The following is a 17456-nucleotide window of genomic DNA, read 5'->3' on the forward strand; positions in this document are numbered from 1 at the left end:
GGGAGCCCTGGGGTCTTTCCATGCCTGAGCCACATCCCTTTTTGCTACTGTAAGGCCCAGCAGAAGTAAGTGTCTCTTGTAGATGTTACCGCCTACCCCTTCGAGAACGTGGAGTAGATCTAATTTAGGGGTACGAGGAAGGTCCCATCCCAGCACCTCCGATAGACAGTCCCACACCCCGGTCCAAAATCTTACCAGACCATCACAGCTCCACACTGTATGTAGAAAATCACCCACTTTGTGGCTACATCTCAGGCACATTGGAGACTCAATCAGGCCAGCCCCCCACAATCTCTCCCTGGTGTAATAAGCTCTATGCAGGTACTTAAACTGTATTAAGCGCAGGCGCATGGCAATAGCCGCTCCTCTAGGGGCCTCAAGGGCTTCTTGCCAATCCTCTTCCTCTAGCTCCCCCACATCTCCCACCCAGTGGTCCCGTAACGTCTGTAGATTGGAGGAGCAATGTGTGACTAGTGTTTGATATATACGGGATATTTTCTTTTCCTCCAGGTCTCCCATGAACACCTTCGCCTCTATCGGGCTGAATTCAGGCAAGGAGTCTAGTCCCTCCAGTACGGGTGCTATGGCATGTCGGAACTGTAGATACCTAAAGAACTGCGTTCGGGGCATACAATATTCTTCGCTAAGCTCTTGAACGGATTTAAGCGTCGTACCCTTCAGGACATGCCCTAATGCGGAAATTCCTATAGAATCCCAGCCCCGGAAGCCCTGCAGTGATGTCAGCGCCGGCAGCTGCCCATTGTGCCAGAGTGGGGTCTCCTCCGTTAATCTCCCCCACCATCCCATACGACGCAGTGACTGTCGCCAGATCTGAAAGACCACCTGGGTAGCCCTAGGCAGCCCCTTTCTCAGTGTGTAATGTGTCCGGGTTCATCAGGTATCTCTCAAGGGCATATGCTGGGTCCCCTCTATCACTGTACCACCATTCATTCAAGACTAGGAGATGGGATGCTTGATAATAGGATAACATATCTGACGTCGCCAGTCCTCCACAATACGTGGACAAAAAGCAGGTACGCAGGGCCACTCGCGCCGCTCCCCCTGCCCATAAAAATTGGCCTAGAGCTGAATTAACCTGCCGGAACCATTGCGATGAGATCATGTATGGATGATTTTGCAGTTGGTACAAAAGGCGTGGAAGGGCGACCATCTTGAAGATAGCTGACCTGCCATAGATATTGAGGGGCATACAGGACCAAGACTTCATCTCATTTTGAACCTTATCCCATACCGGGATAATGTTACGTTCCCAAGCAATTGCCGGCGAGACCGTCAAGAATACCCCTAGGTACTTGAGGCCCCCAGTTGCGACCCGTAGTGTCGATGCCCAGGTCCCAATCCCCGTGTGGTCACCCAGCATCCAAAGCGTGGATTTCCGTGAGTTTAGGTATATCCCGAAGCCTCACCAAATATTCTCATTATCTCCAGAACTCTAGGCCCCGACCGATTCACATTCGTGAGGAAAAACAGAACGTCGTCTGCATATAATGCGATTCTGTCCGACGGTCCTGCCTCCCATTCGTAACCCCGTATCTGCGCATCTAACCGAACCCACGCGGCCAGTGGCTCCATCGCAAGAGCAAACAGGTACGGCGAGAGGGGGAATCCCTGTCGGGTGCCTCGCCCTATTGGGAAGGCCGCAGATATAGCTCCTGCCACCCTCACCGAGGCTGTCAAATCAGTGTACAACAGCTTTATATACGACATAAAATGTGGCCCAAAATTGAGACGTGGGAGGAGTGCAAACAGGTAGACCCAGCTCAGGGAGTCAAAGGCCTTGTCGATGTCGGCTAGCAACAGCGCTGCCTGGGCCCCAGTTCTTCCAATCGCCTCCACCGCTACATGCGCGCGTCTGATGTTATGTCTCGTCGCCCTACGAGGCATAAATCCGGCCTGATCCGGGTGGATCAGTTCCGTGATATAGGGGAGGAGTCGATTCGCAAGCGCCTTGGCTAATATTTTGGCCTCAATGTTTAAAAGGGATATCGGTCGATAGGACTCGTGTCTGTCCGGGGGTCGTCCAGGTTTGCAGAACACCACGATTTCTGCAGGTCTCCAGTCCGCCGGCAGGAGTCCATTCTCTCTCGCCGCCTCTAGGGCAGCCTTATAGTGTGATCCTAATTGGAGGTGGTATTTCTTGAAGAACTCGCTCGGAAACCCATTGGGCCCAGGGGCTTTACCTGTATTAAGCTCCCCCAGGGCCGTGCCCAATTCCTCGGTCGATAACGGAGTCTCAAGGCGTTCTCGTACGTCCTCTGGGAGCGCGCGGGGCGGAATGTTAGCTATGAATTTGTCAATGTCCAGTGCAGGGAGACATTCCTGTGGAGCATATTGGGCCGCGAAATAGTGAGCGAAGCTGTCCGACAGCTTCTTCAGGCCGAGATTGAGGCACCAGTCTCATCCCTGAGGCCTGGCAAATTTTGTGGGTTTTTAAAATCCCATATAGGCACATTTTTTGGGATGTGAAAATTCCCATATACACCTTCATCTACATGGTATGAATCAGGTTCTTGCATGTCCTCCCCTCCACCCAAATTGTATTCATCATCATTCTGTTGTGGGGAATGTGATAATGGAGAATGTACAGGAGAGATTTGAGGTGATATGTGAGGATGAACAGGAGAAGAAGAAAGAGGAGGTATGGGAGAAGAAGGGTGCATAGGAGATGTTGCAAAGTCCTTCTTCTTGGCAGGAACCACAGGTGTGGGTGGGTCATCTGCTGGTCTCTTCTTGTGAGGTGTAGCACCTAAATGACCTGTTTTTGGGTCTATGTAGATTTTCTTTTGTCGAGGATCTGGTCGAAAAAGTTCCTCCTCCTCTACAACCTTCTTGGGCGTCGATTTTTTTCGGTACCAGGGGAGGTTTTCGTGTGTCTTTAGCCTTGGGAGGTGTTATAACGTCCTGTGGCATAGTTTTCGGTGCCTAAGGTGTCGTTTTCGGCTTCGTAGGCATGTTCGAGGGTTTGGGCACCTCGGAATCAGGCTTTGTGTAAAAATGTAGAAGTGGACGGGTTCGGAGCCGGTGCTTCTTTCGGTTTCGGTACCGGTACGTCTTTATGTTTCGGTGCCAGCACTATTTTAGGCTTTGGTGCGGAAGGGTCATTTGGCTTCGGCGCCGAGGCATGTTTATTTTTTGGTGCCGATGGAATAGGCTTGCTCGGTGTCGAGGCACCAGAAGGCTTCGTTGTTTTCTTCGGAGCCGGGCTGGAAAGCGGGGCTTTCGAAGCAGGTATTCGGTCTCGACTGGGCCCCTTGGGCAGAATGCTGACCTTTGCCTTCAGTTTGGACAGAATATGTGGTGCAGGGGCAGTAGTTCTTACGCGCTGACCCGATGGAATGGAGTCATCTGAGTCGTCTGCCTCTGATACGATCTGGAGATCAGGTGAGTCTTCTTCGGGAACGAGGGGAACCTCCTCGTCGAAGATGTCTTCCGGTGCTGGAGCTGATCTCATCTCGTGTCGACGTGCTCTCCGATCCCGGATGGTTTTCTTCGATCGTAAGGATGCACAAGCTGTGCAGGTCGACTCGTCGTGTTCCGGCAATAGACAGAGGTTGCAAACCTCGTGGTGGTGGCTATGTGAAAACTTTGCTCGACATACCGGGCATCTTTTGAACGGAGTTCTTTCCATATGGTGTAGGCCGCATGGCGTCGGTATGCCCAACGGCCCGTGTCGACCACCGGAATGGAACTGATGGTGTCGAAAGTATTGTAGTCGATGTCGAGGGTAGTTTGTAGAAGTTTGAGGAAGTTCTGCGCTTCGAAGTTGCTGAAAAGTGTTTTTCTAGCCGGAGCGGAGAAACTTTCATCCAAACCCAGTGGCGGAAAAAAACAATCTAAGGATGGAGCCGATGCCCATGCGCAGTATTGTCCAAGGGAGGAGTCACCTATCTCGTGACTACAAAGACTTCTTCCAAGAAGACAGCAACCTGCAATCATCCGAGCCCAACACCAGGTGGCGATCTAATGCATAGTGTACAATCTGCAGCTCATATGCCTCGAACACATGCTTTACACTATTTATTTGCACTTGTTTCAACTCTACTATTTTTAATGGGACAATACATCTTAGAAAAAGTATTATATTGTAGTGAAGAATTTTAGGGGAGGCTCCGGTGTTTTAAATATTGTTTTTATTTCCTATTGATGTGTTTTATGTTTTATATTTGTTGATGGTGTGTTTTATGTACTTTTATAGCCACCTTGATTTTCCCAAATAAAGTTTTGTGATCTGATCGGAGTCTGAGCGTCCGACTCATCATAAGGTATTTTCACCATCTCTTTCTTAAGCTGGCATTTTGGTCCTTATTTTCTTATTTATTTCCTGAACTGATAAAAGGCATCTAGGGAGTCTTGCTGGACCATGTTACACAGTGTGATCCTATGAAGATCGCACATAAGTAGTGAAGTCCAAGCTCTATAATCCTTCAGCATATGTTATGTTATGTTACTATTTTTTTTATATAGCGCGCAGCGACTCAAGAAGAGTATCCTGGCGCTTTCACAGCGAGACCTACAGAAAGTAACACAACACGACAATAAAAACAGCAGGGAATAAAATAAACCAAAAGGGGACCTATAAAGTAAACAACCACGTCTTGAGACCCTTCCTGAAGGCCAACAGACTAGTAGCGCCACGAAGTGACAGCGGCAAGGCGTTCCACAACTGGGGGGCGCGCAGACCAAAGGAGCGGCCTCCGATGCAAGCTTTTTGGACGCGCGGCACAACAGCCAGAAACTGTGATTCTGATCTGAGCGCCCGGGCCGGGTGATAAAAGGACAATCTCCTTTGGAGATACTTCGCCCCTCCAGAGTGTAAGGCCTTGAAGGTCAAAGTCAGCATCTTAAAAATAATGCGGTTGCTAATAGGCAGCCAGTGCAGGTCCTGCAAGAGGCCCGACACCCTAGCTCGCCTATTTAAGCCAAAGATGGCTCTCGCCGCCGCATTCTGCGTCACCTGAAGGCGCTGTAACAGGTACTCCGGCAGGCCCAGGTAGAGGACGTTGGCATAGTCCAGCCTGGACCCAATCAGAGCCTGCACAGTCAGCTTCCGATGCTCTTCCGATAACAAGGGAAGAAACTTTCTAAGAGTCTTCAGAAGACCAAAGCAGGAACCCGTCACTCCCAGGATATATTAATCACATCTATTTCATCACCTCACTAGGTAAAGCTGAAAATGCAAAAACGAAGACAAAAGATATGCAGCCATGCCTCAACAGAGGCCTTTAATTTCCGCTCACTCACTCAGTCACTGTGACACTGAGAGCGATCATTCCTGAGGCGGAAGCCGGGAATGCAGCATAGCGCTACCACTATTTAAAAAAAATTGTATTCTTAACCTTGTTTTGCACAGACCTGTACTTTTAACCTTGTTTTGCACAGACCTGTATTTTCGCCGCCTTCCCACCGCAGCCGATTAGGTGCTGTCGGGGGTTCTCCTCAGCCGCCATCTTAGGTGAGGATTCGGGTTGGCAGACCAGTAGCTCGGCCCTCCCGCCCTCATTGACATAAAATGGTCACACCCTTTCGTACACGCAGCGGACGAGCGCAGCGGGCGCGCCAGTGGCGCCCCAAAGGCAAGCCCGTCTGTGCCAGGATGCGCCCAGGGGCCAGCACCCCTGTCCAAATAATTACCTATTCCTCGGAAGACTTGCGAACACTGCACCAGGTTGAACTATTACTCTGTCCAGCCACTCTGGATTACCTGAACCATCTTGATATCCTCCGAGACTCCCCTAATGTATTCGACTCTCTGCCCGTTATTCCCCGTCAAAGCCAAAGTTCCATCTCAACCTCGGTCCCCAACTTAGAACTCCATATTTCGTATCTTAATACCCGTTCCCTGGTGAAACACCAACTGGACATTTTTTTGCTCCTCCTGGACGATAAACCTGATATATTTTTCATTACTGAAACTTGGCTTAACACTGACTCCTCCCCGGACATCCTGGTAGCCCTTCCAGAGCCATATTACATTTTACATGCCGATCGGGCTCCAGGAAAGACGGGTGGTGGAGTAGCTGCAAACATTAAAAAAGAGCATGTTTTCACCTCTATGTCCGCCTTGAATCTTCCTGGAGCAGATAAACTAATCATTAAACTCGAATCTAAGACTGGCCCATTAATTTGTGCTCTAATCTACAGACCCCCCCAATATATGGCCTCATTCCCCCTGTCCCTGTGTGAACAACTGGCTACTGTGGTCACAGAGTACACAAAAATCCTCTTGCTTGGAGATTTTAATTATTGGTGTAATGATGAGCTAGGTGGCCCGCAGGCCAATCATGGAACTTCCCTCTGGTCTCAACTTTTGCCACCACATCACCTCTGCTACGCACGTTAAGGGTCACATTCTTGATCAGGTGTGGAGTAATAAACTTACCATCTCCACTCCCATCATAAGCCCTTACATATGGTTGGATCATTTTTTGATAAAATTTACTATCTCCATTACAATTGATAGTAAATCTCCCACAATGGCAGGAGGTCTCATCAGGAAATGGAGTACTCTCAATAAACAAGCCTTTCTAGACAGCTTAGCGAGCACCATCCCTGCCGACAACATAGATCTCGAGCAGGCTGAAACAAACGCAGCTGTTGGAGCATCGTTTTTCCTAGTATGAATGTAGTAATGTACAGCAGGGTGGCAACCGTAGAGATACAATCAGAATAAACACAATCTAAACAAACATACATTTGCTGTAAAGAGAGCCCAGATTGAAGGGTCAAAAAGCACAGGCAAACACCCTGCCATACTTCTTGGCATGCACCTTGGAAACCGTGCTGAGCTCTCTCTCTCTGTAAGGTCGTTTCGGTTTGGTTCATTGCCGTAGAAGTTCTGGTATGTATGGACAAGAGCAGCTTCCCTCGATGGCCGCTTCTCTAGTTAGCTATTCATTCAGTTAATTTTGAAACCTGTCGAAAGTGCTAGCGGTGTTTATGAGGAAGAAAAGTGTTTGGCTGGTCTCAATAAACACAGTGATTTTGTGTAGCGTTGCGTTAAGTCAGCGCTACTCACTAAGGCTCTTATGTCGGGCCGGTCTCAATGATCAGACTTCAGTTACACCGCAATCCATGCAACTAGGTAGCCCAGACCTATTGGCTTTGCCAGTGCTTGTTAGACGAAGAATGTTGTAGCAGAATTCAGTACTAAGGAGTTGAATGCATAAAGAATTGTGTTTCTTTCAAACATCGAGTTGGAATCCTTTGACTTGAAATTCCAATTCACAAACTGAACCCTGTCATCAATGACTCCTGGTGACTGAATGCAGGGCAGTGGGTATGATGCTTTTCCCACCTGACCTAGCTGTCCACGGTAACAGAAGTCAGAGGCACGCTGGCTCCGCTTTTATGCATTGGCTGGCCGCGAGTCTCGTAGGCACACTGGCATCTGCAGGCTCCTACTCCACCCCTTGTGAGCAGAGTCGACAGACCAGGGCCTTAAGGGACCGCTCTGGTCAATGCACACATTTACATTTACACTTTTGAGTTAGCAGTTGCAATCGAAATCCGTCCTCCCGTGCTCCTGTAGGACATAATAGGTGGAGCACGGGTCTGTGGTGCAGGCTGGGCGTGCAGAGCGCCTCCGCTTGCCGCAGTCTGGCCCATGCCAGGATCGACTCGTGTAAGGATGAAAATAGGTGTGCTAAGCGCACACTCCTGTGCACCTCTTTGTGAATAGGTGGTGTGCACCGTGTGCTGGAACCAGCTTCTGCCACATCCATGGCATGCCCTATCAGCAGAACCGGTTTTACTAAGATAGCGCCCTAGCCGAGGGCGAAGAGAAATCGGATGCCCTTGCAGACGGTAGTGAATGATATCGGGCAGCAGGGGATCCTTTTGTGTTCACTGGTCAGTATCTGCATGAGCAAGGACTGACCCCTGAACACAAACATCCCCAGACCTCCCTCAGCTCCCCTAAATCACTGATAGCGTAGCTGCCTCCACGCAGATGATGGTTTTGTTGATGTGTGCCAGCAGGAGTCAGAGGGCAAAGGGAGGGCAAGGAAGGGGGCTAAAGTAGTGTTAAAAGCATCGCCCGTCCTATGGTAATGAGGGATTAAAAACATTTTAAACTGGCAACCAGACAGAACGAACAGGCTGGGACTATATGACGAGCCTGGAGCAAGATGGGATGGATTTATCTAGAGGAAACCCTGACATGTAAACCAACAGCGCTAGGCACTGTGGGACTTGTAGTTTTGTTTTCTGACTAACTTAAAAAGAGTAAACAGATTGTTCATGGAATTACATTGTATGCACCTTCCTTGCTTGCTAGCAGCCCATAATTACGCATTTCGCCAAACCTGATAGCTAAATTTCAGGAGGCTATTCGTGGGCACACGGCTGTTGTTTTTTCTGTCGGCAGATTGAAAGGGTTGGCTCTGTGGCTGTGGGTATCAGCAGCCCAGCGCTCGGCACACATGTGAAGAGGTTTTACTCATGAACAGCGCATGTCCCGTGTGCCCTCGCCAAAGGCCATCATTATTGGCAGCGCTCAGGTGCAGCACGGGACACAGCGCTGGTCTCTGCAGGAGAAAGGATGGAGAACACATTACCTTATAAAATGCTGTTGGATCTAGCCCTGATCTCTTGACTGGGTGAGAGTATTCTGCTTAATTCAGAGACTCTGTCCATCACCACCCCTTGTTGTAAATATTTTTGTCCACCCTAAGCGTGGAATTCAAGCAAGCCGGGCCGAAGACGGCTGAAATGCCAGAAACCGGTCCCCGGAAGCTTGTTTCCTTCCCAGTGTAAGAATTGGCTTTTGTAGTCTGGTCTGCCCTGTTCCCATGATGCACTGGGCCAGGGACAGACTAATTTGCATACAGCCAGGTTCTGAAACTGGGATGGTGCAATGAGCTAAAAAACGGTGTTGGATCTAGCCCTGATCTCTTGACTGGGTGAGAGTATTCTGCTTAATTCAGAGACTCTGTCCATCACCACCCCTTGTTGTAAATATTTTTGTCCACCCTAAGCGTGGAAGGGTATACTCAGATGTGAGTCCCTTGCTCATTGCACCATCAGGATTCAAGCAAGCCGGGCCGAAGACGGCTGAAATGCCAGAAACCGGTCCACGGAAGCTTGTTTCCTTCCCAGTGTAAGAATTGGCTTTTGTAGTCTGGTCTGCCCTGTTCCCATGATGCACTGGGCCAGGGACAGACTAATTTGCATACAGCCAGGTTCTGAAACTGGGATGGTGCAATGAGCTAAAAAACGGTGTTGGATCTAGCCCTGATCTCTTGACTGGGTGAGAGTATTCTGCTTAATTCAGAGACTCTGTCCATCACCACCCCTTGTTGTAAATATAAAATGCTTTTGAATGTTAGAGGGGAGGGTGCGGGGATGCCTGCTTGCCACAGCAGAGCCAGGATTGTGGCACATCTTGCCCTCATCAGCATCCGCTCTGCAGTGAAGTGCTAGGCACATACACGTTTGAATTGGCGAGGGCACAGGAGAGAAAATAAAATAAAAGTGATGCATGTTTTTACTATGCAGTTAATGAAAACTAAAATAGTACCGACTGGGTGATGCACAACACCACCTCCTCTATATATGATTTCGAACTATGGCCCCCATAGTGATAGCACACAACCTAATCAAGCGTGAAGATATTTAATTGCAATAAGGTGTCTTACAAGAGTGTGTGCTCTTACTGCAATAGCCTAGTGTTAGAGTCGTGTAGCACACTCCGTCCCTGGATGCAGGGGCATGCTTTATGACATGCAATTTGAGAAGGAAGCAGTACAGGATGTGTGTGATCACTTTCGCGGCTGCTTTGATGTTCTCAGTGGCCGCGCAGCTCACTGAGAACATCAAAGCGGCCGCGAAAGTGATCACGCAGGCTGACAAATGGTGCGCGCGCCCAGCGCACATGCACTGTACCCGATCCGCCTGCATATCGCGGCTGCTTTGATGTTCTCAGTGGCCGCGCAGCTCACTGAGAACATCAAAGCGGCCACGAAAGTGGTCACGCAGGCTGACAAATGGTGCGCGCGCCCGGCGCACATGCACTAAGTTGAACATACTCGTGAAAATGCGCTCAGTACAGTCCGTAGCTATTGTGCCTGCAACAGTAGCTACAAAATTATAATGATGTCAATGCTGTGAAGTCCGTAGCTATCTTGACGCTTAGGCTCATGGAAATATGCTCACTAAAGTCTGGAGCGCCTGCAACAGTAGCTAATAATAAAAAACTGCTGAAAAGTTTGACGCAAAAATCTGAGCCTCTAGCAAAGTTTAAAAGGGAGTGTCAAGAGAGAACTTCAAAGAGCACAGCTTCTGTTTTAAAAATAGATATGGTTAATGAATTGTTCCTTGAACACGTTATGCGAGTCATTTATTTAAAACTTCCACAGCTGTGGCGCAACAGCTATAAGAGGCGAGGCAAATAAAACTCGTGAGAGTTGTGCAATGTACATTCCAGTCAGTGTTCGTGGGATTATTTAAGGTGTACAGGGTGGCTTTGGGCGACATGGACTCTTGCGATTTAAGTTTTACACCATACGGCAAATCAAATGTGCAGTTACGTAACATTCAAGTTTTCAGAGCATGGAATACCTATAAAATGAAGACTTAATTGGAATGATCATGGGCATGAAGAGAGTTAAGAGCTATCGTTCATGGCATAATCAGAACAAGACGTCAGTGGTTATTTCATTTTGTTGCTTCCCTGTGAAATGGATCCAAAAACAGAAGAAGCCCGCGAGTGGTGCGTGCCACCGTGAGACGTATGTTTTCAATTATCGCGCCCGTGTATGGGGAAACATTCGGAACAATTAACTCTGGAACAACTAGTTCCGGAGTCAGGCAAGCCAAACAATGACTTGCCTTAACAACGACTTAGCCTTAACCACACACATGCATGGTTAGGGCGGAGTCAGTCTAGTGTTCGGGATGAGCGGGGAGAGAGGAGTGTCGGACAGAAACAAGACAGGTAAGAGGGGTTTGGGAAGTTTTTTAGGGATGGGTATGGGATACTTTTTAGGGGGTGGTGGGTACGGTGTAGTTTTTAGGGAGTTTGAGGGGTTTGTGTTCGTTTTTAGGGGTGGTATGGATTTGGGTTAGTTTTTAGGGGTGGGGGTTCGGTCGGTTTTAGGGGGTGGGAGTTTGGGGTATTTTTAAGGGGTTCAGGTTTGTTTTTATGGTGTGAGGGTCTGGGGTCGTTTTTAGGGGGTGGGAGTGGTATGGCTTAGTTTTTTGAGGGTGGTGGATAGCATGGATGGTCGTTTACCATGCATGCCTTTACCACAAAAATTTGTGGTAAAGGCACGTGTGGTAAAAATATGGTGGTTAAGACGCGGTTGTTTTAGCGACTGCGTTGTTAAAGAAGTCATTGTTGAGGAACTAATTGTTCCAACAAACAACCCTGCTTATGACCTCACATATTACATCACTGATGACATGGTCAGTGACATCACTGATGACATCTCAAATGACATCACTGATGACATCATCCACAGAACAACTCACATATCCACTCACACCCCTATACAACCTCAACCTCTCATACACCCATTTAAACACCCACACAACCACTCACATACCGATTCACAGACCTATACAAGTACTCACACAACCATTCACTCACCCATACAGCCACTCACAGAGCCATGCACTCACCATACAACTACTCACACACAAATGTATACACTTATACAGCCACTCACACACCCACGCACTCACCCATACAACCTCTCAACATAGCCACTCACTCAACCACACAAGCACTTACATAGTCACTAGCACACAACCACTTACATACCCATTCACACATCCATACAAACACTCCCATTTCCGCTCACTCACTCACACAGCCATTCACACAGACACTCACTTTCCAATACAGCCACTCACATACCAACTCACTCAACCAACTACTTACACACCCAGTCACTCACTCATACAGCCATTCAGACACCCACTCACTAATACAGCCACTCACACACCCACTCACCCACCCATACAGCCACTCACCCAAACAGCCACTGACCCACCCACTCACATACCCATACAGCCACGCACACACCTATACAGCCACTCAGATAACGTCACTTACCCACTCAGCTACTCACACACCCATGTATATAACTATACAGCCACTTACACACCCATACAGCCACTCACACATCCACAACCACTCACACACCCACTAATCCACTCATACAACCAATCTGACACCCGATCACACACCCATACAACCACTCACACACCCACAGTGCTAGTCAGACACCCAATCACTCACCCATACAGCCGGTCATGCATGCACGCACACACCCATACAGCCCCTCAGACACCCAATCACACCCTGATACAGACAGCCACTCAGATCACATATGTTAGAAATAGTATCACTCATTAGTAGTACACTTGGTATACTAATCTAACTTTTGTAGTAGATTAGTAGATATGTTTAATACTCATAAGCTTTAGAAAACACTCAGTGGTACAATTTGAGATGTCATCAGTGATGTCACTGACCAGGTCATGAGTGATGCAATATGTGAGGTCATAAGCAGTGTATTATGGGGCCCTAAGTTATAGTTAGCTCTGGTAACTATAATTGCTGAATTTCAATGTTTTTGTACGAGTAAAAGCTGATCCCAACTATAACCTCTCTGTAACCTTTGCCTCTTTCTGTGAATTTCTAAGCTTTTTTAATGTTGTTTCCGGACTATTATGTCCCTGCAACTTTTGTTTTTTTAAGTGCATGTATATATGAATGACTCCCAGCTGGTATATATCTCACTCACGTGGGGAAAGGTTAATACTGCACTTTCTCTTCAAATCTTGGTTGTTCACAGGGCACAGATCTTCAATTTCTTTAGCTCTTACTGAAACAATGGTGGTGGTAATGAGAGGACCTAGTAAAAAGAGTAAATAGAAAATTACAATTCACATACAGGTCTTCTCAAAGCAGCATGTCATCTAAAAAGTAGCATACATTTGGAGAAAACATAATTAAAAAAACAGTGCAAAGACAAATATAGAAAGGATATTACATAAAGATATACTGAGAAAGTGAAAAAAACCAATGGGTAAAGGTGTGCAAAGAAAGGCCTATGCGAAAGATGTACATAGACAAACTAAGTTTAAGTTAAACACATTAAAAAAAACCACATCATATAACTAAAACAAGAAACAGCAGATTCCAGTGCCTGAACAGATCTAAAGCTCCAACCCCAAAGATGGCATTATGTGAATTATGTGCCTTTAAAAGATTAATAAACCTTTATAGTTTTCTCAAAATTACTGATCTCAAACTCCTTTTTCAAGTCAATCCTAACTTCTTATTGACTGTATTTTTGCCATGTTGTTTGATTCTGATCTCTAGGGACACATTGCCTCATATATTCTTCAGGTCCCTGACTCCACAATCTGGACGCCACTATATGTAGATTATCTAAGTGATAAGTAGAAAATGGGGATGTTCTTTAAAAGTACTGACTCCAAAACACAATACACTCCACAATCAACTTTAAATGAGTGAAACATTGAAAGCTCACCTCAATGTGTAAGAGTGGGGAGTACAATATTTAAGAAAAAAACACCAGCTTCTAAAATCATCACGAAACATGGATTCAATGAAGGGAAATATTATTGTCCATAATCTCCAAGAATTGGGAGAAGAGACACAACTGTAGACACTATTCATGGGAACAGACAGAACCTAACATGATAGAGATTATCCTAAAATAATAGAATACATCAATAAAGGTATAGGTTTCAGCATCTATTAACTCTTCTACTTGAACCTTTTTCACCAATCTTATATATATATATATATATATATATATGTATTCACTGAAAAAACCATAGGTTATAGACCATATATAGTTAGGAATTAGCATTTACAAAACCTTGAAAATTCCCTGCAAAAACCATAGGTTAGAGACCATATATAGTTAGCTGGACATTTTATTGACATAAAACCAATGAAATTGCATATATAGTTAGTTGCACTAACTATATATCGCGCACCGCAATCCACTGCTGATGATGTCACATATTACATCATTCATGACATGGTCAGTGACATCACTGATGACATCACTGATGACATCTCAAATGACATCACTGATGACATCACTGATGACAACATCCAGTGACTGTATAATTCTGTAAAGTTAAAATATGTCTTACATATTGAACAATGAGTGGATGTATAAGTGTCTGGACGAAGGATTTAGTAGGTGCATGACTGAATGTATGAGTGACTGATTAAATGTGTCTCACTGAGTGCATGGGTTAGTGACTAAACTGTCTTAATTTGTGCATCATTATGTCTGTTGTTCTGTAAACTGCTGCATGTGTTGATCAGTAGCTATATGAGTAACTATATGGGTTATTGATTGATTGCCCAAGTATTTGTATGGGAGACTGAGTGTGTGTGTGGCTAGCTGGGAGGTGTGTGACTCTGTGCAGATCAATCTGTACTTGTATCAATGATTGTATAAGAAAGTAAGTATGTGTTAGTACATGTTTGAAAATGTAAGGTGCTCTATGTTTAACTGTATAGACAAGAAAATGGAAGTCTCATTGATTCTTTACAGGACTGACTAGGTGTGTAAGTAACTCCATGGATGAGTGGCAGACTGTGAGTGTCTGTATAGGTGTATGAGTGCATATGATAGTGTTGTAAAGATGAGTGATTGTATGTATGAATGATTGTATGGGTGAATGAGTGAAGGTGTGTGTAGACGTAGCAATCAGTGAGTGCGTATGTAGTAACTAGTATTGGTGTGTCAATGGTTTCAAAAATTATACTCTTTTTAACACTGGGTGAAACAGAGGTTATATTAAAATGTGAGGAGATGCATTGTATTGTCACATGAATGATATCATCAGTGATGTGGTCATTGATGTCAAATGAGATGTCATCAGTGATGTCATCAGTGATGTCATTTGAGATGTCATCAGTGATGTCATCAGTGATGTCACTGACCATGTCATGAATGATGTAATATGTGACATCATCAGCAGTGGATTGCGGGTGCGCGATATATAGTTAGTGCAACTAACTATATATGGAATTTCATTGGTTTTATGTCAATAAAATGTCCAGCTAACTATATATGGTCTCTAACCTATGGTTTTTGCAGTGAATTTTCAAGGTTTTGTAAATGCTAATTCCTAACTATATATGGTCTATAACCTATGGTTTTTTCAGTGAATTTTCAAGGTTTTGTAAATGCTAATTCCTAACTATATATGGTCTATAACCTATGGTTTTTTCCAGTGAATTTCAATGGTTTTTTAATAGCAAATATCATAAGCTGTCGAATGTCAAGTACGTGGTAAGTAAAAACATTTTCGTGTTTATGCACACTGATCTGCTTTGAATGCTGCCCCCCACCCCTCATTTCTATTAGGAGTACTCTCTCTTTGCAGATAGTGAAGGGTAGTTAACGCAGCCCTTTGCCCCCTTTGTAATCCGTCGTGCCTGCTTCTCTCTCCATTTGATTGATTGTTCTCTTTGGTTCATTCTCTATTTACAAACAAGCACAGAGTCGCAATACTCTGTTTAGTCTTTGCAGATAGCGAAAAACCGTGTAAAAAAACAAAAGGAATCGAGCAAAATCAGTAGGCCACTAATGGGATCTCTTTTTGACCTCGCTAAAATAGAAACATTAGGAACAACCTGTTGAAAATAGCAATGCGTATGTACATAAGCGGCGTTCATTTGTGTTCACAGTACCCCTTGTTGATTGTTTGAATCGAGCATTGAATTGTTCGAAGTTGGTTCTCTTAAGGATCTTCTCTGCCTGCAAACGAGGAAGAATAGGAATATTCTCTCTCCCTTTGCAGATAGTGAAGGGTAGGTAACGCAAGCCTTTAACACGTCGTACCTATTTCATTCCTCATTGATTGATTGATTGTCCGAACATTGACTGTTTGGGAATTAGTTCTTTTTGGAGGTATTCCCTGTTTGCAAATAAACGTAGGAAAATCTTTGCAAGTAGTGAAAGGGTACGTAATGCGGACCTTTCTCCCCCGTTGTAATCTGTCATGCCTATCTACTCCCCACTGATTGATGCACCTGTTTCACCCGGACCATTTACTAGACATACGTCATCTGGCCCGACCAGAGAGCACCCCTAGTGAAAAGGACATATGCAATAATAACAAAGTGATCACTGTATCCTGTTAACAGAAACTTTAGCATGAAACAACCTGGAAAGAAAAGAATAGGAAAACGAAAATCAGTAGGCCACTGATGAACATGAACTTTTATTAAACAACGAACAAAGAAACGATAACATAACGTAATGATAAAACCTATTAATGTCCTAGAAACAAGAAAACGTTAAAATATGCCATTGGTGAGAGACCAGAAAAACAGTAAGAGAAACCAAATCACCCCTCGCTGTCCCACCGCCTGCCACGCCAAAAAAATCGATAGACTAGGGAAAATGCAAGTCAGTAGAACATCCGCCCCCACTCTGGAAACTTCCAAGGTGGGGCAGGGTTCCGGCTACGCCCAGCCGGGAGCAGCCCATATAAGGCAGGTCCTGCTGCCACGCCTCGGCCAGGAGATCCTAACGTAGGGTGTAGCCGGAGGAGAGGCCGAGACCAGCGGGACCCGGCCAGGGGATTGCCTTTACAACGCTGAACAGTTGCAGGGGGGGGAATGTCTCCTCGACCCTCCCCTCTCTCTCCCAGTCCGGCCGCGGTGGCCCTTGAGAGTTGCAGGTAGTCCCGCCACATGCTCTTCCGGTCCGGCCACCAACGGTCGGGGGGCCGAGGCCGACGGGATCCGGCTGCAGCCGATAAACCAAGAAACCCGTTCATGGGGCCAGAGCCAGGGGCGTCCGGCCGACATCTACCGGAAGCCCGGCCCGAAGACGGACGGGACACTTCTTCTTTCTTGTATAATTGCTGCAACAACCCTGGGGGGGGATGTCTTGCACATGCCTCTGACCCCCCCCCCCCTCGTCCTCATCGCCTGGTCCGGCCATAACAAATATCAAGCGAGACGCCGTGGGGTGCACTGGGAGGGAGAGACGATGCGAACAGGCCTCTCCCGCCTCCCCAGTGGAGGCTTCCCAGCTGCACCCTCAGCGCTCCAGGCGCCCGGAAAAGAGTTCTTCCACTGTGGCCATGCTGCAACGTCTCGCCCGGCAGGGTGGAGCCCGTCCGCTCATTTGACCCCGCGATCGCCAGTAGCTACCGAACTCTCAAAATGGCGGTCGACCTGGCAAGAGCGGGCCCAGCATAAAGAAATGGCCCGGTCACTGGTTGACTCCACCACCGTAGTCCTCCACGACCTTGAAGATTCTAGAGGAGCCGCGGGAGTCTCCGACCCCCGATGGGGAATGACTGCCATGATCACCCGTGGAGTGACGAAACTGTATCCGCGGGACGTCGGCGCCAGCCTCACTTTGAATTACTAGAATCCTGCAGACCTCACTTCCGGTGAAAGCACAGTGTGACCCGGT

At 46.6% G+C, this 17456-nt stretch overlaps 1 protein-coding gene across 1 annotated transcript in view; it reads right to left on the reverse strand.

The window, feature by feature from the left end:
- The window catches only part of LOC144818763 (uncharacterized), a 157901-nt gene that overhangs the window by 88353 nt on the left and 52092 nt on the right, over window positions 1-17456 (reverse strand). The window contains exon 3 of the mRNA XM_078676491.1: window positions 12771-12881. Within this exon, the coding sequence (XP_078532617.1) occupies window positions 12771-12881 (111 nt within the window). The remainder of the gene's footprint in view (window positions 1-12770; window positions 12882-17456) is intronic.

This window comes from Lissotriton helveticus, chromosome 2_1 (assembly GCF_964261635.1).
Source record: "Lissotriton helveticus chromosome 2_1, aLisHel1.1, whole genome shotgun sequence".
NCBI lineage: Eukaryota > Metazoa > Chordata > Amphibia > Caudata > Salamandridae > Lissotriton > Lissotriton helveticus.